Source organism: Poeciliopsis prolifica, unplaced genomic scaffold, assembly GCF_027474105.1.
Source record: "Poeciliopsis prolifica strain line A6 unplaced genomic scaffold, Auburn_PproV2 SCAFFOLD008, whole genome shotgun sequence".
Lineage (NCBI taxonomy): Eukaryota > Metazoa > Chordata > Actinopteri > Cyprinodontiformes > Poeciliidae > Poeciliopsis > Poeciliopsis prolifica.
Genome location: NW_026562383.1, coordinates 13,647,928 through 13,675,827, shown reverse-complemented (window position 1 = coordinate 13,675,827; position 27,900 = coordinate 13,647,928). Strand labels below are relative to the sequence as shown.

Below are 27,900 nucleotides of genomic sequence, written 5' to 3'. Positions count from 1 at the left end.
ATCCTTTGTGGAAATACTTACAAAACATTTAACGTTAACATAATGTGTGTTCATGGAAGACATCCTCAAAACACATTAATAATAATAATAATAATAAAACATAAAATAAAAAAAAAAAACGCACACACGCCAGACTTTGTTCGTTAGTAATACCGCCACCCAGTGGTAACACAATGTCATTATACCAAATATATAAGATTTATGGTCAATTTTAAAAGCAAAACAAAACTTTTATTGCTGTTCTGCAGCTTATGAAAATACCTAAGACCAGACTCATAAAAGGGTGTGATCTTGATGGTTGTAATGCCACCATGCATGACCTCCCTTGCACATGAGACAAACAGGAAGAGAACCAGGAAACCAAGTAGCAAAAGGCGCAGTGTCTTATCACCTCCAACATTACAGACCATCGACCGACAACCTCTACCCAAGCAGTTGGCTTTGCTTCTTTTATTTATCAATTTCAGATCACAAACACATTTAAAAAAAAACATTTACAAGTAAAAAAAAATAATAATAATAATAAAACAAACTAAAGATTGTTCAGTTCAACGTTAGAAACATATGCAATGCATGTAAGGAGTCCATCACGGTCATTTAATGCGTAAGAAAGAGTCAGAAAACTGTGCATTTCATACTTCCACCCAGTTGCAAACCTCTTCAGGATGTCACAGTCAGTTTGGTTGAGCTGCAAAAGATCTCAGCTCAGTTCAAATACATTCAGGTGGAGCAGACATTGTTTTCCATTCCCTTCTCGTTGACATCAGGCACCCTGCCCAGAAGCTTAAGTATGTCCATAGTATCATTGAAGGGGTTGTCCTTGTATTTCATTTGAAACCATTTCCTGAACTTATGGGGGAGAGAAAGAAAGATTGAAGTAAGGAAAACAAAAACTTCAAAACATGCACAGAAATGCAGATCACCTTCAATTAGAATTAGGTCTGAAAAATCTGATTTTTCCCCCTCTATCTTTATTACTTGCATGAAAACAAAGAACTCTCATTCTTTCAATCTATAAACCCATTAACTAACAATTACATGCACTTTTTGAGTCAAGAGTGAGGTTAAAGATGTACTTTGACACATGAATGGCATTGATCGCCCATTTCCTTCACTTTCTTTTGAATCTGAAGCTACAATTTCAAAGTCTAAAAGAATCCAGATATTTTTTCTCTCTTTTATGTTACAAAAAAAAAAAAGCAGCAATTAATTTCTCATACAACCTACCTCTTCAGCTTGAGTATCTTCAAACTCTTGCAGCTGCTTCTGGAAACCCACATTGGGGTTGGCGCAGGGCCGGACCACTCTCACTGCGTTGAGCACGTCCTGCCAGCCCAGGCCTGTTATTGTCATGATGTAGGCTATCACCAGGGTGACGCTGCGAGACACTCCTGCCAAACTGAGGGAAAACCAAACTACATGACTTTCACTTTCCCCAATATTCCATATGCCTGCAAACAACCCATAAGAGCTACATTTTTTAAATTATGTGTTTGAAGTAAGTATAACAGATGATATATTTTTAAAATTATATGCACTGAGTTCATTATGTATTATTGTTATCTCCCAAAATTCTGCTAACGGCAACATATTTCAAATTCAGTCTGTTCTATTGCTGTTCCACCACCAACCTACAGAAAACTGTTAAAATGTTAATAATACAAATGTGTGTACTTAAGTTTCATTTAAATGGACACATTTTTTTAACACATGTATTTCTGAATATTATAACAGCAAATAGGACAATAATTCTGCAAAGAAAGAGCTGCATATAATTTCAACAGCATGTCAGCAGGGTAGAGGGGTGAGGAAACAAGAGATGTGAGCAATGAGAGACGCCACAGAGTAGGACTTTGACTTGACTGGTTGAAAACAGAATATATGAAGAACCTGCAGAGTGAAGTTTGTGCTGATACAGACAAGTGCCAAAAAGTGTATTGATAACATTCAGGAGGACTACCATAATGTGAATTGGAGAAGAAAAAAAAAGATTCATAATTGTACTGTTTTTTTAAACAAGTAAAAAACAAACAAAAAAAAACACGTGGCTTACATTTGTATGAAGCCCCGCCTGAATACATGCTGTGCATGACCACATTTTGTTGCATATCTCAATAACTGTTCCTATCTTGTGATGAAGTTGTTTTCAAGTTCTTCAGAGTTCGACATAACCAGTGAAAGCCTAACAAAACCAGTGAAACAAATTCTAATACATGAATGTGTTTTGTTTTAAGCCCGTCTGCTCCCCCCTGAACTGAGAAGAATCTGTAAATGGCAACTCTGCAGCTCTTCTAGAGTTACCATGGGAAGCTGAATTGAACAGTGCCATACGAACTGAACTTTATTCAGCTGTGTTTTAGACAGGTATCAAAATGGAAATGTTGCCTGTTTATTATTGTTAGCAAATTCATTATAATCATCAATATCATGGTTTTTCTAAAATGTATTGAATATAACAAAAGAAAAATAAAGAGTATGTTCACTTATTTGCAACAAAGAACTATATATAACATGATATATTATTTCATATCATACTCTTTAAAAAAAAGTAATTTCATAAATAACATGGACATAATGTACCTACCATCTAAACTCTTGTGTTTTTATAAGTAAAAAGTTAAAGTTAATGTAAGCAGTTTGTACTTTTAAAAGCACATATCTTTGATTATGACTCTTATCATGAAAGTCTACAGGAAGTTATGTCACTTTATTTATTGTACTGGTTGACCTATTTCATGTGATATGCCAGTTTTGTTTTGGTAGTCCTCCCGAGTGTTATCTACAACACTAGAAGCCTAAGAAACCTGACAAGTTATAAACAAATTAAAGAGATAAAGTATTCACAAGATCACAAAAATCCAGCTGAAATGTATCTACCTAATAGGTAAAGTAGTAAAATGTGAAGTATAAAAAGCAGGCATACGTTTGCAACGCACAGTAAGAATCCAGCAAAATGGTTAATGTGGCAATACACCTTTAAATGTAAACAAATTTCGAATATAAAACAAAAATGAAACTAATTCTCTGTCATTAGTATCATTGACAGAGTTTCTGAGTAAACAGTAGTACTCAGAAACAGTACTAGTAACAGTGTTTCTCTGTGAGTGAGAACAGTTGTGATGATAAAACATTCATATTTTTGGAACATGAATGAAAAATGCATTTTTAGAAGAGGCTCAATTAAGATGCACCCAACTAAAGCAGGCTTTGAGAGGAGTTTTAAAGGTTGGACTCAGCAGTGCTGCTCAATGCTCGTTTGTAACTGATGAACACCTATAGGCCGACATGGATATGGCCTTCTCAGTTAGCAACAGTTATATCCTCCTAGATTACACTGTGAAACACAGATGTCGCACTCACTGGACCAGCACAACCAGAAAACACAAAAAATGCTTCACTTTCTGCCAGCTTTCATTTGAAAGGCAACTGAAGCAAAGTAGATTTTGCAGAGTTGAAAATATTCAAAGTTTTTTGTCGGAAAAACAACTGAAGGAGACGTTGAAGACATTTTGTGACTTGATAAAAAAATTACATTTGATACCAGTCATATAGTATTGTACATAGTGACAGACATAGAAAATGAAACTCAGGAACTACTGGGTAATGTAGTGGAAGCAAGATCTAAATACTGACTAAATAAGCATGATAAAAGTTTGCTATGAATCAATACCTTTTAAAAAGGTTTCTTTGAAGTCAAATTTGTGTGTCAAGAAACTTTTGATTCAAGACGCCTTTATAAATAGCCAAATGGATTTCTGAGAAGACCGTCTGTCCAACCAAATATAGTTGTACCCTTTTAACACATAAGTGAGCTATCACAGCACATAAACACAATGTGGTAGGTCTTGCTACTGTACTCTGTTTTGGGAAGTTCAAGAATAGGCCTTCCTTTTTTCTTTTTAATCTTGCCAGTGCAGAAGTTACACATGGCTTCACTTGTGAGCAGTAATCAGATATGTAAAAGAACTGAACACACACTTAAGTCTGTGACTTCATGGAAAATAACATAGCTGTGCAAAATGTCGCTGGAATCCAAGGTATGATTAAAGGAATGATGAAAAGGTGATTTTGAACTCACCAGTGAACGAGGCAGCCTTCTCCTTTCAGCCGACACTCGTGCATAAACACTATGCTCTCTTTAAAGTGTTGAATTCTAAAGGGTGATAAAATATGTAAATAACACTTGTTATTATAGGTCATGGCAGTAATAAATATGGGAACATCACAAGTTGTACAATGAAAACTATACACACACGCTACCATTACAACTAATTATTAATTTACACATTTGATCAAATTTGCAGATTTGATCAAATCTGCTAATTTTTGTTTTAAAAATCTTGCAAAAGGAAAGAAATAACAAACTTCCTTTGTAAATCAGCGAGAAGCTCCACAGTTTTTCATGTTCAGAAGCCAATTCAAATCACTAAATGAGACAGTTATATGATAAATTATCCAATTTTGCAAGGAAATGTTTAATAATCTTTTAGAAGCCTTGTACATTATTTCAGCCTAGCAAAAAATAATTATTTCATTGCCATCATGATTTGCTCGTTAAAATTGGCATTTCACAAAAAACACTAAACAGCCGCTAGATTCTAAAGGTTAGTGTTGCCTACAAAATATGGCAACACAAGAAACTTTCATTCAGTGTACTTTTATTCAGTGTACTTTTATTGATAATTACAAAAGAAATCTAAATATATCCAGTTGGCCGTGGATGGACAGATGGATTTTAGATTGATTGTGCTCACACATCGTACTGACATATTCTTATGGTTGTCCCAATGAGCTTCTTTGCATCATCTAGGCACCATTGTCCTCAAAAGAGTAATCTTCTTTGTGTGACTTCTGTTCTTGAAGTTAGTCAATTTCCATTCCAAGTGGTTCTTAGCATACTTCTAACACCAGCATTAGCAATTGCATTGGGAAAAACACTATTAAAAAAACAAAACCCCTTACATGTAACCTTTATTTATGTCAAAGGAACAGTTTCTCATTAGCAACTGAATGTGGTTGTGTTACTCTGGGTGATGCGAGTTCACAGTCAAATATTAAACTTGTGAAATAATATTATTTACAAGTTAACTTATGGAAAGTGAACCCTAGACACCCACAGAGCAAAGCCCTATTTGAACGCCCTCTTTCTGGTTGGCTCGCCTTTCCATTGTTGCATGCTGAGCTCCGTGAATAGTACTTACATATTCTGTGAGGGCATGTCTGTTGCTGTAAGGCAGAGATAGGTCATCTCCTGGTGGACAAAGCACACTGGTTACCTGCTGGCTGCCCTTAAGAATTCGGAATAATTTAACGTTCAAATTGTCACAATTATGGTTTTGCATTCTTGCATCTGGATTTATTAAAAACATGGGCAAAATCTGGGTGACATTTTAATTTTTCTTTAATAGCTTAATTCTTCTTCCCCCCCCCCCCAATTTGTAAACGACACAAACCAAAACTAACACGAAATCAAGAAAAAATAAACAAAACAAATAAATTGCTGGTATCCCTATCAATCAATTTAAAATGACAGATATTATTTATACTAGTCTGTGTTTCAGGTTTTACACAACAGAAGACCAACTTATTAATAAGTGCTATAATAAATGTAACTGTATTTCAGAATGGCAAACTGTAAAGCAGCTTAGGGTCCATTTTGATGTTCCATGAGAGAACACTGCACAGTGGATATCGGCTACAACAGGAACAACTGCCTACTCTGACGCCTACACAAGCTGACAGCTGAGCACAACACCATGACTAACTACATCGGCTGCTGATGATTGGCACAGTGCAGGATACTCTGAAAAGCACCAGAGACAACTCCAGTGACTGGTGGAGCACTTCTTGCACAGCCTGGGTCAGTTGGCTTTCTCTAACTGGAACCGACTTCTCTTTAGCCACATTCATCTCCCTCCTCTGCAGGAAGAGCCGTGGTTTTAGTCGAAGCAGCTGAGAGCTGGGAGACAGGGGAGCATCTCACCGGTAGCATAGGAGCTGCGCACTCATGGACAGACAGGATGTGTGTTATGTTGTTGCTGGCTAACTGTTCTCTATCTCTCGCATCTGAGGAAAACAGACAGGAGCACAGTAAACGGCATCGAAAGGTGGGCAAAATGAAGGGACAGAAGAGAAAGAAAGGAAGAAAAAAAAGCTTCAACGCACCTTTAAAGTTTCCCAAGTACAAATCTGGAAGAACCTTAAGGAGGCGGGGGGAAAGACAGCTAAGATTTTCCAACGCCAAAGAGAACGTGATGAATAAATACATCATATCTGGTGAGGCAACTTTATTCTCATACACGTAACTCGGAACGAACAAAAGCAACTATTAATATTAGATATTAACGCCACTAAATACAAAAAAAAACTTATTTGCGTACTCTACCAGCTAAACTAGTACCTTACTGATGCCGTTCCCCATGCCGTGACTCCGAGTCGGAACTCCAACACTACAGCTCAGTGTCCCCCTTGTTTGCTAAAGATCTGTATCCCGCCTTTAATCGCTCCCAAATTCTCACTTCCAGCGGCAGCCTGAATACGAGTGAGGCTGAGGGGATTGAGCAAACTGCCGGAGCTTCTTCACGCAAGGAATCCTGGGAATTGTAGTATCACGGGTGAAACGGCTTCGCAAACACGTCTTGATAAAAGCAATAATGTCCACCAGCAAGAGAAGAGTGATAGCAATGCCTTTGGGACAATGCTGCAGGAGCTCATGACTGGCTTCTTCATGAACACACAATTTTGACGTGAACCCGAGAAATGTTTGAAAACAAAGTTTCGTGATTTTAATATTTTTGATTAGATTATGAAACAAAGCATATTCTGCACAGAGGGGTTTTGTGAATTTTACATTTACTGAGTGCCACACCAAAATGTATTCAAATTTACTGCTGTAACTTATCCCCAGTACTGTTACAAAAATATTTACAATTTAGCTAAAGTACTATTTTATTAATGTCTATATTCACATGTGGCATAACCCTAAAAATGAGGTTCAGAAATAAATCAGTTAGACATGGTATTGGTGAGATGCTCTGGAGTCAGTTTGCCTCATCAGTGTCTAGTTAACATGTTGTTGTCAATGGAAAAGAGTGGCCCAGAGGTGAATGTCCAGCTATCAGTTTTTGATCACAAGCTCACTTTGGTTAGACAGAAGATCAATGAGCCACAGCACAGCAGCAAGTCTTCTGCTAAAAGGTAAAAAAATAAAATTAAAATAAAAATTAATAGAAAAAAAAAACAGATATTCTGGAGGAGGTTAGTCAAAATTGGGACTTAATGTGATTGAGATGCTGTGGCATCACCATGTTTGAAAACCCTTAGAATAATTCTGAAATAAAGAATCCTCCACAGTGATGTAATAGATTCACCAACAAACTTTGCAACGAAAAAAATCATATCAAGATGTTACTGCCGCGGTTGACACAACCAGCTTTGTGGTTTAAGGGCCAATTACTTTTTAGATAGACAGAAGTTGGTTTTGATAGATATTTTAATGAAGAGAATTTGAAAACAACTTCTTGTATGTACAGTTAGGGCCAGAAATATTTGGACAGTGACACAGGTTTTGTTATTTTAGCTGTTGACAAAAATATGTTCAGAAATACAATTTGTATATAATATGGGCTGAAAGTGCACACTCCCAGCTGCAATATGAGAGTTTCCACATCCAAATCGGAGAAAGGGTTTAGGAATCATAGCTCTGTAATGCAGAGCCTCCTCTTTTTCAAGGGACCAAAAGTAATTGGACAATGGACTCCAAAGGCTGCAAGTAACTCAAAAGGCCTTTCCCTCGTTAACCTGTAATCAAGTAAGTAGTTAAAAGGTCTGGGGTTGTTTCCAGGTGTGTGGTTTTGCATTTGGAAGCTGTTGCTGTGACCAGACAACATGCGGTCAAAGGAACTCTCAATTGAGGTGAAGCAGAACATCCTGAGGCTTAAAAAAAGGAAAAAATCCATCAGAGAGATAGCAGACATGCTTGGAGTAGCAAAATTAACAGTCTGGTACATTCTGAGGAAAAAGGAATTGACTGGTGAGCTTGGGAACTCAAAAAGGCCTGGGCGTCCACGGAAGACAACGGTGGTGGATGATCGCCGCATACTTTCTTTGGTGAAGAAGAACCAGTTCACAACATCAACTGAGGTCCAGAACACTCTCAGAGAAGTAGGTGTATCTGTCTCTAAGTCAACAGTAAAGAGAAGACTCCATGAAAGCAAATACAAAGGGTTCACATGTAGATGCAAACCATTCATCAATTCCAAAAATAGACAGGCCAGAGTTAAATTTGCCCAAAATCACCTCAAGAAGCCAGCCCAGTTCTGGAAAAGTATTCTATGGACAGATGAGACAAAGATCAACCTGTACCAGAATGATGGGAAGAAAAAAGTTTGGAGAAGAAAGGGAACGGCACATGATCCAAGGCACACCACATCCTCTGTAAAACATGGTGGAGGCAACGTGATGGCATGGGCATGCATGGCTTTCAATGGCACTGGGTCACTTGTGTTTATTGATGACATAACAGCAGACAATAATAGCCGGATGAATTCTGAAGTGTACCGGGATATACTGTCAGCCCAGATTCAGCCAAATGCTGCAAAGTTGATTGGACGGCGCTTCACAGTACAGATGGATAATGACCCAAGCATACAGCCAAAGCTACCCAGGAGTTCATGAGAGCAAAAAGGTGGAATATTCTGCAATGGCCAAGTCAATCACCAGATCTTAACCCAATTGAGCATGCATTTCACTTGCTCAAATCCAGACTTCAGACAGAAAGACCCACTAACAAGCAAGACCTGAAGGCTGCGGCTGTAAAGGCCTGGCAAAGCATTAAGAAGGAGGAAACCCCAGCGTTTGGTGATGTCCATGGGTTCCAGACTTAAGGCAGTGATTGCCTCCAAAGGATTCGCAACAAAATATTGAGAAAAAAAACTTTTTTGTTTGGGTTATGTTTATATGTCCAATTACTTTTGAGCTCCTAAAATGTGGAGTGTTTGTAAACAAATGTGTACAATTCCTACATTTTCTATCACATATTTTTGTTCAACCCTTTAAATTAAATGTTACAATCTGCACTTGAATTCTGTTGTAGAGGTTTCATTTCAAATCCAATGCGGTGGCATGCAGAGCCCAACTCACAAATATTGTGTTACTGTCCAAATATTTCTGGCCCTAACTGTAGTCTTCATAGGTAGTCAGGTTACCTACATCTTATGTTTAAATGTATTTGTTGATTTGTGACATTGAGGTGCAACCAGAACAAAAATAAATAAATAAACTGTAAATAAGCAAATGCTTTTTCACCAAATGTGTCAGTTTTACCAGAAAGTTTCACCTGCTTTTGCTTTTTATCACAACCATTAACACACAAGAGCAACCCAATTCTCTCTGAGCAAAACAGACACAGACCAAAAACCAGTCACAATAGGAAACAACTGTGTGACTTTTACAGAGTGATGGCACATGACTTTGCTGCTCTGATTATTATCATCATTTGTAAAAACATCAACAGGAAGTTCTGCTACCCATTGCCCCACATTAGTCTCACAGATTGGTTCTACTTCCTGGTGATCGGATGCAGTGAGTTGACTAGGCTAATGTTTGAATCGCAGTAGGTGCATGTAGTAGACAAGAAGTGATGGATATCTTATGTGAACTTCTTATTGAATGGATGTATTGCATGTCCAACAACAAAAAAATAATAATAATAAAATTAACTTCTAAAGAACAGCAAAAAGTTTGCAAAAATCTAATACAACCTTATAGGAAAATCAAAACATCTGACCTCATATCACTGATCTCAAATAGTCTACAAACATTTAGAAGCATAGATTGTATTCCATTATTGCAATCAGCTAACCATTTTGCTGATGTAACTGTCAGTAACAAAGCGCAGGTACTTATCTGTAACAAATGGGTGGAAAAGTTTCTGAATAGCCTACAGATTACCAGCAATGCATGAGTAACAACAACAACCAAAAAGAAAGAAACAAAAAAACACACAAGCCACTAAACTGACACAACACAAGACAGGTAAATATGATACTGCTTTGTTGTGGCTTTAGTGTGCAAAAAGGAGGAATTTATAGTGTGGGTGTTTGAAGATAGGCAGCCCAAAATGTAGGCCTGCTTGTTAGTCTTCGCCCACACTCCCAGAGGTTACAACAAAGGTGGTTTCCCGCTCTAGTTTCACATAAATGCTTGTTTTATCAATGAACTTGATTTCTTTTATTTATTTTTTATTTATTTATTTGTCATTTGAACAATGGTAAAATTCCATTTGTGCTGCGATAGCTACATTGAATAGGCAAATGCAGCAATAGGCCTGTTGTTGCATTTGCTGCATATACAAGTCTGAAGTCAGCATAATCATTTAGGGTTTCAACATAGTTTGGCAATACAGCTGCATGCTAATATATTTGGATTATTGTCGAATCTTAATAAAGTAATTGAATACTGTTTTGTAAGATTCCAGTTGTAAAATGTTAAAATAATTAATTTCACCACTAGGTGGCAACAAAGTCACACACATACACCATTTATTCCTCAAAAGTTAAATGAGACCGAATTTTATCTTGCTTGTTTGAAGTTGGTTAGAATCGCCAAAAATATTTATTTTTCTAAATTCCTCAATATTATGCGAAAGAATACGTCAGAGATGTATTTATTATTATTATTATTATTATATTTTATTTTTTTATCATTTACATGGAGAATATTTATTGTCTATTTAAGCAATGAAGGAAAGCCTATGATTATGTAATGGCTTTGAACACTTCTGATAAATTAATTGACTCATCTTGTCATGAAGTGGTGTATTGGAGGTGATGAGGCAGGCGCTGGAGACCCAGATATGGTGAATGATGAAATATTTAATGAAAATAGTCCACAAAAACAACGTCAAAGTAGTCCGCGGCCAGGCAGCACGGCTGAGCGGAAGCCAGGGCTCACACCGGTATCTAGTCATACAGGCGGCAAACAAAGACAAAAGACCGACGACTTACGACAAGAAGACGACGAGGAACAAAGGACACAGGAGGGACTAAATACACAGAGGGTAATCACGGGAACAAGACACACCTGGGAACAATCAAGGGGGAAGACAGGACAACGAGGAGACTCAGGACACAGAAAACTCAAATACACACAACAGAAAAACACGGAACATGACACATCTAAGTTAATTGGAAGTATTTTAAGGACATACCTCCAATACACTTCTTTCTTGCTTGACACAATACAGTACAAAAAAATAAAAAATAAAAATAAATAAATAAAAATAAAATAAAATAAATCAGCCAAAATATTCCTCCAAAGTATTTTAACAAGCTTCCGGGTGAAAACCCAAAACATTAAATACTAAGGGAATGACTATAAATGTTTGAATTTGAAGACATTAATAAATAGATCTGACATATTATTTCTCATAATTGTGGGATTAGTTAACAGAATTTATGTTGGCAACTATAACTGACACAAGAAGTTTGGTGTGATTTAACCTCAAACATAACCCAGGGTATCTAAACTTCTGGTTTCAATTATCTTCAGCGGTTACTGGATGGGAGCTGAAGTGCATCTGTACCCAGCCATCAAAGGAGTCATTGTGCAGTCCAAAATTATAAATAATTCAAAGAAAGCTGTTAGGTTTAAGTGTAGTGAGTGTTTAATTGGTTTTCTTTGGGATGTAAACTAAAATTTAATTAACTTGTTTGCTATGTAAATCTTCAGAGATAAAGAAAGATTAATTTTAGTAATCTTACTTACTAAAAGTAAGATTGCCAAGTTATATCAGTATATTTAAAGGGCTGAACAGATCAGTTTCTATTTATTCATTTGGTTGTTTTTAGTTCATTTGTAAAAAGTCAATTTTTCAAGAAAATATGTGGTTGCCAAGGCGAACTTGCCACTCACAACATGGCGGACGAGTTGACATATGGCTTCTACTGGGGAGTTAATCCATCGCTCATGTGAAACCAGTCCTCAGAAGAATTCAGCATTGATCTTTTTTTTAAAAGATGACAGAAAGTCTGTGGTAATACCGTACATTGTAAATGCACTTTTGAGTCATTTGAAAGCGTCGCATACTAAAATCTACTAAAATCTACTAGTCCTCCTCTCGGTGTATTTTTCTGACCTCGATCAGTAAAGCCTGTTTGTAGTCTCATGTTTGGCATCTAACTTCGATGTTTGACGACACTTTACCGGAAATAAAAAAAGACTGCGACTTTATTTTGGATTTTAAGGCAGTTTTTAATTGTTGTTTTACATCTTTGTCTCAGTATTGATGCTCTGAGACACTTTAATCAATTGCGTGTTTTGGTAAAAAAGCAAAGTAAAAAAAGCCAAAGTTCGTTTAGTCATAAAACGTAGCTTCTAGCTTTCCTCTTGAGACTGTCGGTGTTTTTGAGTGTTACGGGTGAGTAATTCACCGGGTCATTGATGCAGTTTGTAGCATTTGCTTCATTTTTTTTATGCACGATCAACTGTGTGATAAGTTTTTAATCGCTATGTTTTACGTTTGGAGCAGTAGGCTATATTTTTTAACTCCCGACAGTTGTCTTGTTATTGGCAGCGGCGATGGCTACCGCGCCTGAGATGTCGCTTCATATGAGATCGGCGGATCTCATCAAAAGGGAACCTCTGGATTATGGAGGCTTTGGAGAGGTCTATTTGTGTTACCACGCCACCCTGGGCCAAGTGGTGTTGAAGACCGTTTACACGGGTCTACTTCGCAACGAGTAAGTGTTCAATGTGCACCACCACCAGCCTGGGTATTCCCCTTCCTCTAACGCGTATCACGAGTACAGTCTCTTTAAAGAAAGTATTTCCAATCTGGAAGTGCAAAAAAAAAAAAAAAAAAAAAAAAAGCGAGAGAGAGAAGAAAATAGGAGGTTGGTGTGCTTCTCAGAGATGCAAAGGGGCGTGTTAAGTATCACAAATTATGATTCTTCTGTGAAAAAGCATGCACAGATTTCTTTTTTTGATCACTTCCTTTTCTTTCAGAATGAAATGTAGGTCCATCTGAAATGCGGATGTCTGACATCCTTTTTTTTCAGACCAGAAGCAACACCTACATTTAAAGCTCTTCTAAGAATTTCAACTGTAGCAATGTGGCATTGCACGTATGCATTGCCATTTACAGTTATTAGGCTGGCATTGGCAGTCTAAAATGTTATTTTAGTCAGATGCTGTCAGTTAAATACAGTTTTATTTGCATTATTTCATGTGAAGCTTTGCACATGAAGGTGAGAAAGGGAAATTATTATCATTATTTAATGTGTTAGAAGTTACATTGATCAAATCGGTGTTTTTGTCAACATGTTCCATCTAAAATCTTTCAGCAATCAGCAGCATTAAAGTCCTCAGATAAATAGCTTGTGTATAAATAGTTTGTTGATACAAGCTATTTATATGCAGTGTCTTGCAGAAGTATAGCATTGGACCTTTCATATTTAGTTTCACTTAAATGTTATTGTACATTCATGTAATTTTGTGTTTTTCTGTGTGACAGTCAGAGTCAAATCAACACAAAGGTTTACATTTACCGCCCATGAGTCAGTGGTCTGTAGAACCAATTATTTCTGCAAATATTTTTACTATTTTTAGCAACTTTGCACACCTCAAAACTGAAAAGTCAGTAGCTAAAGGCCAGTCAGATTAGAGGGAGAACTTTTACTAACATCAGTAGTTAACAAGTATTGCCACAGATTCTGAATTAAATTTAGGTCTGATGCATCCATAAATATGATTTGATTTAAACCGTTTTACTGTAACTCTGGCTGTTTATGATTGTTGTCCTGGTGGAAAATGAACATCTGCCCCAATCTCTTTCAATTATGAGCAGATCTTCATTGATTTATCAAGTATTCAGGTCAATCAGTCCTTTCCATCAGCTCAGTCCACCTTCCCTGATACTGTTGAAGAAAAGCATCCTCACAGGATAATGTTACCTCCACAATGTTTAACAGTGTGGCTGGCATATTTATGGTGATAAGCAATGTTAATTTTCTGCCACAAAGAGTCTTGCATTTAGACAGAAATGGTTGATCTCAGGAGAGCATCTTTCTTCATCAAACTTCCATAAAGGTCAGATTATTTGCACAAATGATCGCTGTTTTTAGAGAATATCCCCTCCTGCACTGTTGATTTTTGCATTTTCTTCAGAGCTATAATATACCTCTTGTCTACTTCTCTGATTGATACTGTCTTTGCCTGGCATGCCATCTTAAGAGAGGAAAAACTTGATAGGTTTGGAGGTGCAGTTGTCTCATGCTTTTCCCTGTAAGACAAAGAAATATTGTGTTTTTTCATATAATGGTTTTTATCCAATGTCCCTCTTTGATGGACACCATGCCTGTTTCTAGAGTGCCTTTATTTACGACCTGGCCTTCTGTTTTCACTTTACCTCCCAGAGAAAACAAAAAGTCGCTGCTGGAGGAGGGAAGTATCATGGCAAGCCTCAACCACAAGCGCGTGGTCAAGTTGCTGGGAGTGATCATGGAGGACAGAGATTGCTCTCTTATTATAGAGCTTCTACCCAGAGGCAACCTGCTGGTCATGCTGGAGAAGGTCAGTCTAAGACCAGTATTGGGAAATGTTACATGTCTCGAAATGATGATCAATTTTAATATGTGGGATTAATATGATGTTGTGTTATTCTTAGGTCACTGTGCCAATCTCCATTAAGGGAAGAATCATCTTAGAGATCCTGGAGGGGATGGTGTATCTGACAGAGCAGCATGTCATTCACAAGGACATAAAGCCAGAAAATATTCTGGTGGATAAGGATTTTCACATCAAAGTATGTTATACACAAAGCATTTATCATGCATTAATTACTGTGTCAGTTCATATAATAAAATTAAAAAAAACAACCTCTTCTGCTGTGCTTAGATTGCTGACCTTGGCCTGGCCACCTGCCAGGCATGGAACAAGCTCACAAGACAGGAGTCTCGCAGGAAAAGCAGGGGGGCAACAGCTGGGCTGAGAGGTGCTGGCACATTAAGTTACATGGCCCCGGAGCACCTGGAAAGCATTCATACACCTTCTTCTGAGAAGTCTGATGTGTACAGCTTCGCCATTGTGGTTTGGGTCATTCTGACCGGGAAAGAACCATATGAAAGTAAGCTGTGATGTTTAATCGAAGTCTAACAAAATGTCTCAGACAGGTCATACAAACAGTGACCAAAGATCTCTTTCTGCAGATGCAAGGAGTGACGACCACGTTAGCCAGTGTGTTCGCCATGGTAACCGACCTGCAATGGAGCCCATCCCAGAAGACACGCCTGCAGAGATAATGGATCTTATGAAGAGATGCTGGGCTCAGGATCCCACAGAAAGACCAACATTTAAAGGTATGCTTTTTTTCAATGGACGTCCTAGTACTTTGCAACACAACGACTAACAGACTTCAGAAGCAAGGATATATTGGTCACTGATACATATATTTTTTTAAATATCACAAATGTGTATTGGAAAGTTTTGACATATTTATAATTCTGTTACACAGATGAAAATAAAAATTAGATACAAAAAAATGTATTTAGTTGCACAGCAATTTTGTACAATAATAGTTAATAATGAACATATAGATATTTTCTAAGAAAGCCAAAATCTTACTTTTGCTTCAAGTCTATTAACATTTTGCATTAATATAGAGCACAGTAGTTGGTGATTAATAAAAATAATCATAAAAAACAAGACTCTCCTAATAATTATTTACGTCATGTTCTTGGACTGAGAGGAAGCTGGAGTACCCACACATGCACAGACAGAATATACAAGCACCAGAAATTTTTCGTCTTACAAGTGCGCAGACATCTAGGCAATAAAAAAAATACAAATACGCTCAAATATAAAGAACTCACCTTTTCTCTTCTATGATCTCCCTCTGGCAGAGGCCTATGGCAGCTTCCTTCCTTTCTACAAGGAAAAGCTTGAACCACTTGTAGAGAAAGATGTATGCCTTTTGCAGGTGAGTATGATCTTAATAACAGATCTTAAGTTGCAGGAATGGGAAAACCTGAACCAGTTTTGACAGTTTTATGATTCGGCAAATGTAGGAAATAACTATTGAACATCCATCCATTTTCTAACACCCTGGTCCCTAATGGAGTCGGAAGGAGTGCTGGTTCTGGGCGAGAACTAGGGTACACCCTGGGGCAACACAGAGACAAACAACCATGAGCGTACACAGAATTTAGAGAAACCAATTAATGTTTTTTAATGTTGGACTGTGGGAGGAAGCCAGAATACCCGGGCTGGGCATCGAACCCATGACCTTCTTGCTGACAGGCAACAGTTCTACTAACTGCGCCACTGTGCAGCCCACTATCGAACATGTTAACATTTCACTTTCTAAATACTAAAAGAGTACAGTGTTCATCTTTATGTGCCTGCTTGCAGCTTCCTTCCTTCGTACATTGCATTGTACCTTGGTCATTCTTTTTTTAAAATTTTTTATTAAAAAATAAATATGTAGAATTATTTGTTTTGTTTACTTTGTACCGACACCTGGTGCAAATTTTATTTGCCAAAAAAAATGTCGGTATGTTTAATAATCATTTTACCTCCAGGATTTATATTTTTACAGGAACAGTATGAAGGTCCAGATGAGCTTGTTGAGAAGATTAAAGCATTATCAATGACCCATGACAGTTTTTTAGCTGCAGATCAAGGTGGGTAAAGTTGAAAATTTACTTTTTATGCTGTTCTTTGAAAGTTTGAGCAACTTTATTGATGTATTTATTTTTTTTTTGCTTGTTTTGTTTTGTTTGTTTTTTAGATGGTCCAGCTCCTTTGAGTTCACACAGAGATTTTTCAATGCCAGTTGAAGCCAGTATTGAGGACCTACATAACATCAATGAGCAACCACCTGGAGATCCTCTTGAGACGGATGCAAGGATACTGAAGACGCCCTCAGAGCTGGAGGAGAAACTAGACCGGGAGTTTAACTACCACAAGCATGGCAGTTATGCTTGTAATAACCAACCCGAATCTGCCCAGGGCCTTCAGAAAAATCCCTCCAATCCTTTCTTTCAAAGCCTTTTCAACTCTTCTGACAATGGCCTTAGGCTTCCAGCTCAAGAAAATTCCTCTGTCCATTCTTGGACAAAACCAGAACAGGAGCAGCCCATCAGCCAGGCAGAGGCTTATTGTCGGCCCACATCTGATCTCTATGAGTCCATACCCTCCTCTAATCCGTCGCTTTTGCACTCGTCTTTAAGCACTCCTTCTCTGTCGCAGTTTAACCAGCAACAACCACCTTTCCTGGACCGCCAGCAGTCCTGCCCAATCTACCCAGTGTCCGACACCTTTGACCCCAACCGAAACGCTGCCCATCATTTGACCTCTTCAAAGAGCGGACCTTTGCAGGACACAGGTATATATAAACCCAAATCTCCTATGAGCAGGTTCCTCACTGACACCTAATTTATGCTTTTGATCGACTTTTCTATGGTGTGTTTATCTTGTGTGTTCCAGGATCTCTCTACATCCATAATGCCAGTGGAATCCAGATAGGAAATAACAACACAATGAGCATTAGAGGTAGTGAGTTACCTCAGGGTTTGTTTGATGGCAACACTGCCTCTCCAATCCAAGAAGGCATCTCTAAATATGGTAAATTATCACATTCATTCCACAAAACACATTTATTAGTAGGTCTTTCCCTCGGGTTTGAAGTTGATTATTCTGTTTCCCAGAGCCAGCTAGTTTTGTTTTGCAAGAACTTGTCAACAGATAAACGAGAAGCACCAACATGTTCAAAGTGGAGTCAATAAGTGAAGTTTTCGAGATTATGAAACCTTTTTGAAGAAGCTTCAATCTTCCTGGGGAAGTGTAAAAAACTGTGCTAGCTTTTCCACTTTTTAATTCAGAGAACAATGTTACCACCGTACTAATAACTGTAGAAGCAAGCAAAGAGCTTTGTAACATTTTTTTAATATAGATTGAACATTTTTCAAAGACACACATGAAGGTTAACTTCACAACAACTTCAAATAATTTATTTTACTTAATTAAACAAAAAGACATGTTTGACTCAAAAATGTTGTCATCAAGCATACAACTTTTTTTTTTGCCTTTGTACACTTAGCAAAATCAATCTGGGGCATATAAGGAAAAGATCAAATTCAGAATTTAAAGAAGAAGGGAATGTTTGATGACTAATCTGCATTTAGTATTACTCTGTGAGTAGGACAGATGAGAAAAAAATCATTTGAACAAGTCTGATAATGTCTCAAGGCTGAGTTGCTGCATTTCTCCTCTTTGCTAAAGCCAATACAATACAATACGGTTTTGTTTAAGTGAACTCTGATGCAGTTTGAAAGCATATATGGAAGCAAGCGGACAGGAAACTATCTTTTACCACAGTCAATAACAGAATATAGAGTATCTGTGTGAAGAGTAAGTTTTTATTTACAATGTATGTCATGGTATGCAGTAAATATGAATGTTTACTGTAAAAAAATAACTTCCTCTGGAGATAAAAAACCATGTGAACTAAGTGATTGATCAAAACATTGGTTAACAAGTGGTTGCTTGTAACAGAACTTCATCTATCCCTTTAATGCACCAGTGTGTTGGTCCAGGAATTTACTACAGTTCAACTATTACAACAGATTGTCCTTAAAGCACTTTTCCTCTATTTGAGGACTTGTCATTTATTCATGACTACCTTCTCTTTCATTTAGTGGACCATGTGGTAAAAGAGTCGCAGCTGGACGTGCTGAGGGAGAACATGGGGAAGAAATGGAAACGCTGCGCGCGACGCCTGGGCCTGACAGAGGTGGAAATAGAAACCATAGAACACGACTACTACCGCGACGGCTTACCAGAGATGGTGCATCAGATGTTGGAATACTGGAAAAGAAAGCAGGGATCTTTGAACTGTACAGTTGGGAGGCTTTGCCAAGCTCTTCAAGAAAATGTAAAAGTAGATGTCATTCAGAAAATACTGGACTTGTGCGATTTTTCTGAGTAGTTTTCGCTCTTTTTGTTTAACAGTGGTCATATTTTCTAAGCCTTTGAGGCCAGCTTACTTTTGGTGCCATGGGAAACATTGTAGCAGTAAGTGTATTGGTGTGGTTTTAAAATCTGAAATATTGCTTACTTTTTAGTAGTTATTATGATGAGCAATCTTGGGAAGTATGGACCTTTTTGGAGGGTGCTCTTTAGTAAAAACAAAAAAAGTTCACATTGACTGATTATGACTGTAACTAGCTCAAAAAGCCACTTTTAAATTTCTGCTGGACCAGTTTTGATAAAACAAAGACGATATGCAAACTTTTTTTTTATTTTGCTACTTCAATAGTATCTTTGTAGCTCTTTTTACATATGTGTGGTCTGAGCCAAACTGATGTTCTTAATGGGAGTTTTCTAATTTTTTTATTTTTTGTCTTTGTCACGTGGTGAAATACGAATGATAAAAAGCCATCATGTTTGAGCAACATGTTTAAATTGAACCTTCAAGATAGGTTGAATCAAAAATAATGAGTACAGTAGAAAATGGTATGTTGAACATACAAAAGCACAAAAATTTTGTGCAATATTTCTACAATGATGTTTTGTAAATTTAAGGCATGTTGCGCATTTTGAGCTGCAAGAATGTAAACCCGGTTACTTCTCGCCTTTCTGTTTGATGGCTCATTGCACAAATTACTGTAATTTTCACAGTATTTTCATTCTGATGAGCTGTTTCTAGGAATTATTGTATATAATGGACTTTTCCTCATGTTTGGAGATGTGTTCAGGTCTTCTTTGAATTGGCTTTATGGACTTCTACTTGATTAAGATTAAATATAGTTGCACAATCAGTGGTATGTTTCTACAAATTCAAAGCCCTTGCCGGTATTGTTCTGACTGGAGGATATTCCAATAAATACTGCCTATATGTGTCTGTATATCTGTTTGTGTTCCCAGTTTTGTATTTATTGATTTTAAAAGCCGATTTCAAAGGCTTGGAGACTTGAACAAACCACAGTGAGTCATTATTTACAGGTGGAGGCAACATGAAGTTGTGGGGAACCCTTCCCAGAAGGGACCAGGGCACCAAAATTATTTTAACAGCACTAATTCAGGAAGTTACAAACAAATAAATAAATACATAATTCAGAACTACAAATTTCACTGGCCCTTGATAAGGTCAGAGTTCATTTTTTAACAATTAGCTGTTTTTTTTTTTAATATGAAAGAACAAATGTTTAAATCTTCAAACCTATTTTTATTTTTGTCACATCAAGTCTCTCTTTTGGTTAGTGGAATACTTGACCAAACCTTTTCTTATTCTGTCCATAGCAAACTAAAATAAAAAGAAAATGACAAACATGTTATAGGACATAGCTGTTACCAAAAAAGACATAACGGTATAGTATGCATTTCTGAATCTTAAAAAAACAGTTGCAGGCTGCAAGGAAGGGCAGTTATTAGCTTCTTGTTGTTAGCACTTGTGCGGGATGATTCCAGGTTCAAATTGCACATGTAGCCTCTCACCTTGACTGGTTGATGAATGAATGGATATTTCCACTTCTTCTAAACATGTCAGACACATTCTAAACATTATCAGGGCCAAGCCTCCTTTGTGTACCTGGGAACCATCTCCAAACTGATATTGAAATAGTTTGTATCTGATGTCCTTACGGTGGCCATCAGGGACTTCTTTGGATGCTCACTCTCACACATCTGGCTGAATGTTTGCAAAACCGGAGTTTCTTGATCTCTTGATGAGTCCGTGTTGGCGGCTGGATTAGCAATCCCACACATTTGAGGGTAGTGTCTGAAGCATTCAAAATTGTCCATGCACCTCTGACACCTGAGATCCCTCAGAGTCACTATAGGCGATTTAGCAGAGGAGATGGACAAGGGAGGCTGGTCGGCCTGTCTGTGAGCTGTGTGACGTCTGAGCATGACGTTTGGTTTTGAGCAGCACTTCGCTTGGCCTTTAAACATGAAACATCCCTTCAGACATGTTTGGATTAGCGTTCCCAGGTCCCTGCACATAATTTGTCGAAAATTAGGCCTCAGCATTAGGTAGATCATTGGGTTGTATATAGTCGACGACTTTGCAAACATAGCGGGCATTGCAAATGCAAGAGGGGGAATGCTCTCAATTTCTCCAAAGGCGGCCCACATTGAAACTATGGCGTATGGACTCCATGCTGTAAAGAATCCAATGCAGACAGCAACGCTTAGCTTGAAGAAGAAAAAAAACAAACACAGTTTAAAGTGAATACATAACTACAACTCTATGAAAAAGTAACACCTGGCAATAGTAGAATTAAAGGAGGTCAATCTGCATTACTTCTCCAGAGTTGAAGGTGAAGTGGGTTTGTATGGGGCAGCACAGGGCACCCCAAATACAGTGGATATTAGTTCACTGAGCAGCTATCTTGCCCAATCTTCAGCTGGCAAATTGTTAATGTTAAAGGAAAAGATGAGGTGATCTTTTTTGTCAACAAAAGAATGTTGTTTAAAATATTAAATATGGATATTTTGAGATTTTGTTGAATTATAGTTTATGAAACTACTACAGCTGCTATAAAATGTGATTTTCAGACTTGCTGCACCAATTTACCAGATGTACTAGTAATTGAAGAGGGGACTGTAATTTTGGATAATTTTTAATGATACAATTTTTTGTTATCAATAACCCCAAGAAATTTTATACACTAACATGCATGTTTTTGTCTAAATACGATGTTAACTGTATTTTCTTTTGTTTTCCTATAGAGTCAAATATTATTAGGTAGAATTATTTTTAAAAACATTTTTAGCATTCAAGGATACTGCAGCATATCAGGGATGAAAGCCAATCAAAATGTATTAGATCAGTCTTCAAGTAAACAAAGATGTAATTCTTAAATAATTTCTGAGCCTCTCACCTCACCTTGATAATAATCATCTGGATGCTGCTCATGTTCGTCTGCCTTGATGCATGCTGCTCCATGGTCTTCCTGGACGCCTGCACAGTCACCAAGATGCTCGTGTAGGACGCGACAATTACACAGCATGGAAGGATGTAGCAGAAAACAAAGAGCGCCACAGTGTACGAGCGGGCCGTGCCGAGCTTATTGGACAAGCGCCAGTCAATGCAGCAGGCGGTTCCATAAGGCTCTGGTCCGTACTCTCCCCAGTGGACCAGTGGGGAGCAGGCAAACAGCAACGCATAGACCCAAGCACAGGCTATGAGCAGCTGGCCATGAAAAGGCTTGAACCTGTTTCCTGTCAAAACAGATAAAGATTCCAGTTTATTGCTAATTATTTTAAGACATATCGTCAGCTTTCCACAGACTGCTTATTTTAGGATACGTTTAGAGAATTTGACAGCACAATCTTGCTCATTTATTGTTAGTTGAAAAGTGTTAGTTTCTCACAAGAGATGGCAAAAATGAAGAGTTCATCGCTTAAAAGGAAACAATGAAGAATAATTGCTGACTGTTTTGTACTAAACACAATTGTTTAGTTCAAGGATACCGAAGTAATTGCTGTGAAAGTTAGAGCCAAAGAACATATATTGTAGGGTAAACTCATATCGTCCTTACTGTTTACCCCAGAAAGGCACTTTTGGTTTTTCACAAACTCTGTGTGCCTGTTATCTATATCTATCTACCAGCACTCTGACTCAAGCCGGATCAACCAAGATTCACAAAAGAAAAAAGAACACTGAACAGCAGTGGGATGGGTGAAAAATGATCAAATGCTAAGCAATTTTCTGGATCTAGCACAATGAGGGGGATGTTTCCCTCTCAAAGAGCACATATATGCCGAGGTTGTGAAATCATCCCAAGTCTTTCAAGTTTGTCATATACAGATCCTTAGTGGTGACTCTTAGCCAAACTTCACACGAAACAATTCACTCCTTCAAATACTCAAAAATATTGTAAATGAATTTTAGTGGGGTTTGGACTGACTTACAAAGGTATCCCTAATTTTAAAACTTTCTAATTTTGCCGTAATTCAACCTGGAACTTTATTGTAAATTATTGAGATTTTTGTGAGACAGACCACAAATCTTTGCCAGTAATTTAAACTTGTGAAAATAGCAGCAAAATTGTGCTTTTTCATTTTGCTCAACAAACATATATCTACGCAATAAAGCAATTTGTATTCAGCCCCTGAAATGTTAATGTTAGGTGGAAACAACATACCATTAATGTAGTCACAAAACTTGAAAAGATGTAATGATCTAATGCTGTAATGAATGTTCCTCCTGCTGCAAATGTTGCTCTACATTCAGTTGAACACTCTGTTTTTTAAACGCAGGCAAATGGGAACCAGCAAACAAAATGCAAATGACTGCATGTGAACGTAATCGTTTTGAAATTCAATTATAGAAAAAAAACATTGTGTACTTTTTGTAAGCAGTCAAGACAACTGTTTACATAAACAACCAATATGCGGGGATAATGTGATTTAATCCACCTATGCTAAATATTTTTGTGCCAGCAAAACGTTAAAGGTTAGTCTCTCTGTGGAATGCTCTCAAACTGTGTTGGACGAATCTAATGACCAACACAAGACCAAATTTGGTTCAAAATTTAACAGAAATGAGAAGAAATGTAATTTTTTACATTTGTTTCAGGAAGCAACATCTTATTTTAGAAGTTATATTAGAATTTTAATAATATGAAACACTAATGTGAGACAAAAAAAAAAAAAAAAAAAGCTTATTCACAAAACTTCAGGTATGTACAGACCTTTCTATGAGATTTCTATCTTCAGTCCAGATTAAAGAACCACCACACAACATCAACCAACATCACAAGTAAGTCATATCGACTGCAGCCCCTTCACTTTACAGACACAAAGGAAGGCTAATGTGTGCTTCACTGAAGGCTCATCCTGCTATTTCCATCAATAAATCAACTTCTGGCCTCTTCTCTTATCGGGACCTGATGGTGGTTAATAATATAAGATTGCAAACATAACTTTCTTGAAAAGCTTACCATAAAGCGGACAGCACACTTTCACAAAGCACACCATGCTTAGCAGGGTTAGAGTGGTCAGACTGCAGAGGCCAAACAGTATGCCACAGAATGCGTATAAGGAGCACAAAGTTTTCCCATACAGCCACCTGCGTGGGACGGTAGGGGGTGTGAGAAAGCAGAACAGCAGAAATGATCAATGAGGGAGAAGGGTGAGAAAAGACAAAGAAAAGAGGAGATTGAACTACATTTGCAGTGTAAGCCCACTGGCAATCACAGGGTTCATTAATCATGCATTAAACAATCATGAAATATTGAAGAGCTTCTCTTAAAAAAAACTGAAGAAATGTAATTTTGCAGTCATGATGAAAAACATTTTGACTTGGTTTGTTTTTCTCATTCATTGCAATGCTACAGCACATGCTGAGTTCATTACCTGTGGTAGAAGCTTGAGGTTATGGCCATGGGATAAAGGGACAACGTGAGACCCAGGTCACTAACAGCCAGATTGATGATGAAGTACTCTGCAGGCTTCAGCAGGTGCTTTTTCTTGTAGGAGATATATAGCAGTGTGCAATTTCCAAATAGTGAGCATACTCCTGGAAAACAACAAAACCACAATTTCATGTTTTGTGGGAAACAGCTAGCCTACCTCAGTAAAATGGTAGAAAGACTAAAGAATACATTTTAGGTTTTGAAACATATTTGGTTTTCATGTTTTATACTTAATATCAAAAATCACCTAAACACAAGCTTCCAAGACACCAGCTATATTACTTCCTGTATTTTCTATTTTTTTTTTAAAAAAGGTCGGATTCTGACCATGAGTGTTGAAATAAATAATCTTAACATTAGCACCAATTATGTTGAAAAGCTGAAGATCCTGAGCATGACCAAAGTAACTTCAGACTGCATTGCCTGTGCTCCAGTCGCATCACGCCATTTATAGCTGACAAATTAATGTTGCAATAAATGCATTCATATTTGAAAAAAAAAAAAAAAAAATTTAGAAATTGACTGAATTAATTAGTTGGATTTAAAACCTCAGGTAAGACAGGTGCATCAAATGGAACAGGATTTTTTAAGGATGAAATTTTCACGACACATTTTAGAAGTTAGAAGAGGACATTTAATAACATTCCTGTAGAAGGAATGTTGGACATTCCTTGAACATTCCTGTGCAAGGAATGTTATTAAACATTCAGCTGTCACCTGAATGGCTGACATTCAGGTGACAGCTGCCACTAAATAGAGTACGGTGCATTCATATGCAAACTCCATCTGCAGCAACATGGAATGTAGGCTTTTCTTGGAAATATGACCAAGATCAAAACATAGGATGAAAGTAAACTTTGGGAGCAGAGAATTGGTTATCAGGGGCCTTTCATTGTATTGTGTCAGATAATATTACATGGACACCTGCCTTTTTGAACCCATAATAAATATAACCTGGAGCAATAATTAAATAAGAAGATAAGTGGCAATGTAAAATGAGTGGCATCCATAACACCTAACAGCGGAAGTGAACTTGCATGGCTTCACGTTGGGCTGTGATTTTTCTCATGCTGTGACTCATTCTCGCTTGAACAGAACTCAGAGAAAACTCATTTACAACAATATTAACTCAGCTGTTGGTCTGTCCGAGAATAATTTAAAAAGCAGAATAAAACATTACCTTTGAAGTTCTGCAGACTTAACTCACCGAAAATTGAGTAGACTACAGCCACAGTTATATCCAGAGGCACAGGTATGCTGGAGTGGAACGCCATGTCTTCAGCCAAGAGTCCCATCTAAAATGCATTGTTTTATTTTAAGTCCAGATATTACAGTTCTAGTGTGTTTCAATGACTCCCTTGCCAAATATACATTAACTGATGCTGAATGAATGGGATATAATCTAGCAATCATAAACAATACCAAGTGTATCCTGGGAATAATTAACACGGTCATATCTGAAATCAGCAGAGAAATTATGGGTTTTTTTTCACGGTCATAAACTGCCACCTATGGACAAACAAACGGATCTCGGCGCCACATTGGACTAAGTTTCAAACGTTTTCACTCATCTCCTTTTCTCATCAGTTAAACGATATCAAAGTATAAATAAAACGTACCTTAAATAATTACTTTCCAACAGTCCACGATGCGCTCATCAAACTTTTATTTATTTTTAGTTTTTTCTCCCCCCCCTCACACGTCCAACACTGCTGACGCCAAATAAAGTGAGTCCAGTCCGAACAAAGCCTATCAGTCTGGATGTGACTGTGCGTCTGTCTGTGTCGGGAGGCTTCACCACGGAGCGGCGGATCCAGATGCCCCCAAAACGACGACCTGCTCTCAGCAAATTAATGACGTCAATAACCGCTGAAGTCCACGTGGGTAGAGCTGCAGGAGCTGACTGTGCCCCTCGCTCCATGAAGCGTCACAGAACCTCCGACGAAATTCGTTTTCATGAAGAAAAGTGGCAGGTGAACAGTCGAGCGCATCCACGCGTCGGCAGGACGCGAGGGTGTGAAAAGTCGCCGTGATTTTAGCCAGGTGTTGATCACTGTAACTACTGCAGCAGGAGACTGAACTCTTTTATTTATTTATTGTAAAGTATCACATTTAATAAGACTCTCCAGCCCAACTTTCACTTCTCACTGATGCAGCGATAGCTCCTAGAGTTGACCATCTTAAAAAAATAAATAAATAAAAATAAAATAGGCCTATACATATGAAACATATTTTTACATTTATGATTGTGGGATTCTGTGATTTAGTGATATTGCAAAGTTACTGTCTATTTGAACTTCGAATGAGTTGAAGTGATTTTGACTTCAGTTTAGTATAAAATGTTGCACTTATTTATCAGAGCTTAATAATGGAGTCTGAATTAGGAACTTTTGAGTAGGCACCACGTATCTTATTATATAATCTGACAAATAATGACTCTTGCCTAACTTTATTTAATAAAATGTGGTTTCATCATTTTTTATTCAATGCTCTTTCAAACTTACCCAAATTCTTGCAAGTTGATACACAAATGTGGTTAAAGCTGCAATTAGTAACTTTAGTAAAACAAAACAAGCAACAGCAAAGTATTTACATGCTTGTTGAGACTGTCACTGTATTTATGTGACACGATAAAAATGAGAAAGATAATGTGTGAATCCTATGAAGTATAATGTGCCAAGGAAGATTCTTTTGCAGGAAACTTTTCACAAAACTTAAACTGGAGCCTTAACTCCCAGTCATTGATTTCTTTCATTTGAAGCCCTGGAGGACAAGGATAAATGCACATTATCATTGTGATAATGTAATTTTTGCTCCAGCAATACAATCTTTAGTTACATAAAAATTCTCCAAGCCTTGTGTCCTCTGATTTTTGTAACATAATAAAAATGGTAATAGTTGGCAATCGGCAATCGTCCCTTTCATGTATCTTAGTTACCAAAGACAATAGTGATGTGGCTCTTTTAATTAGAAGTCTGGCATTTCTGGCATCAATCAAACTGGGTCGAAAGGAACATGTGGTAGCAGCTTCAAAATTAATTTTGTGTGTTCCAGAAAGAACAGAACGAGAAACAGTCCACTCTGTCACACTTTGAAAGCAGGTAGGAGTTATCTTCAAAAGAATATTCCTCTGTGAAAATATTGCCTTTTGTGCCCCCCTAAATCCCCCACCCTTCACTTCTTTTCAATATTCATGAAATCACCCTCATACTCACATAACCAAGAGGCAGGTGAGCCTGGAACTGATTGAGGACACATTTGAGATGAAAACACTGTTCCAGTTGTAATGGTGCTGTCAATAAATTTAATTGTCATGTCCACAGAAGGAAGTGAGAAATGAAGGCACAAGATAAGATAAAACACGGCATGGACATCAAAGTGGTCTGGTGGGATTACAGAATGAGTGCTTAGGAGGATTTCACCTGGTGGCTACAAAACCACGGGCACCTTATGTTGTCATGACTACAGATAAGTGGACTAA

At 37.6% G+C, this 27,900-nt stretch overlaps 3 protein-coding genes across 3 annotated transcripts; 1 reads left to right on the top strand and 2 right to left on the bottom strand.

Moving 5' to 3' along the window:
* Positions 1–180: 180 nt before the first annotated feature.
* dusp22b (dual specificity phosphatase 22b) lies at positions 181–6,584 on the bottom strand. Its single transcript, XM_055033675.1, has 7 exons — positions 6,401–6,584; positions 6,166–6,199; positions 5,984–6,066; positions 5,202–5,251; positions 4,079–4,153; positions 1,228–1,399; positions 181–849 (listed from the first exon to the last, which is right to left on the bottom strand). The coding sequence occupies exons 1-7, from the start codon at positions 6,419–6,421 to the stop codon at positions 721–723; spliced, it is 564 nt and encodes a 187-aa protein (XP_054889650.1). The 5' UTR covers positions 6,422–6,584; the 3' UTR covers positions 181–720.
* Positions 6,585–12,174: 5,590 nt separating this feature from the next.
* On the top strand, positions 12,175–19,904 carry ripk1l (receptor (TNFRSF)-interacting serine-threonine kinase 1, like). Its single transcript, XM_055033693.1, has 11 exons — positions 12,175–12,418; positions 12,575–12,740; positions 14,415–14,571; positions 14,666–14,803; positions 14,896–15,124; positions 15,207–15,356; positions 15,900–15,976; positions 16,595–16,679; positions 16,787–17,383; positions 17,485–17,622; positions 18,696–19,904. The coding sequence occupies exons 2-11, from the start codon at positions 12,580–12,582 to the stop codon at positions 18,983–18,985; spliced, it is 2,022 nt and encodes a 673-aa protein (XP_054889668.1). The 5' UTR covers positions 12,175–12,418; positions 12,575–12,579; the 3' UTR covers positions 18,986–19,904.
* Positions 19,905–20,264: 360 nt separating this feature from the next.
* On the bottom strand, positions 20,265–25,714 carry opn7a (opsin 7, group member a). The gene is made up of 5 exons (XM_055033471.1): positions 25,627–25,714; positions 24,361–24,523; positions 23,946–24,073; positions 21,887–22,221; positions 20,265–21,192 (listed from the first exon to the last, which is right to left on the bottom strand). The coding sequence occupies exons 1-5, from the start codon at positions 25,712–25,714 to the stop codon at positions 20,563–20,565; spliced, it is 1,344 nt and encodes a 447-aa protein (XP_054889446.1). The 3' UTR covers positions 20,265–20,562.
* Between the last annotated feature and the right edge of the window lie 2,186 nt (positions 25,715–27,900).

Bases quoted from the DNA above. Each gene is read 5' to 3' on its own strand.
- ripk1l (XM_055033693.1), top strand. From the start codon at position 12,580: ATGGCTACCGCGCCTGAGATGTCGCTTCATATGAGATCGGCGGATCTC. The intron at 12,741-14,414 runs GTAAGTGTTCAA...TTTACCTCCCAG, and splicing joins ACGGGTCTACTTCGCAACGA to AGAAAACAAAAAGTCGCTGC. The intron at 14,804-14,895 runs GTATGTTATACA...TGCTGTGCTTAG, and splicing joins ATAAGGATTTTCACATCAAA to ATTGCTGACCTTGGCCTGGC.
- dusp22b (XM_055033675.1), bottom strand. From the start codon at position 6,421: ATGGGGAACGGCATCAGTAAG. The intron at 6,200-6,400 runs GTACTAGTTTAG...CGCCTCCTTAAG, and splicing joins TGGGGAACGGCATCAGTAAG to GTTCTTCCAGATTTGTACTT. The intron at 4,154-5,201 runs GTAAGTACTATT...ATCACCCTTTAG, and splicing joins GACATGCCCTCACAGAATAT to AATTCAACACTTTAAAGAGA.
- opn7a (XM_055033471.1), bottom strand. From the start codon at position 25,714: ATGGGACTCTTGGCTGAAGACATGGCGTTCCACTCCAGCATACCTGTG. The intron at 24,524-25,626 runs GTGAGTTAAGTC...GTTGTTTTCCAG, and splicing joins TGTAGTCTACTCAATTTTCG to GAGTATGCTCACTATTTGGA. The intron at 22,222-23,945 runs GTAAGCTTTTCA...CTGTTTTGACAG, and splicing joins AGTGTGCTGTCCGCTTTATG to GAAACAGGTTCAAGCCTTTT.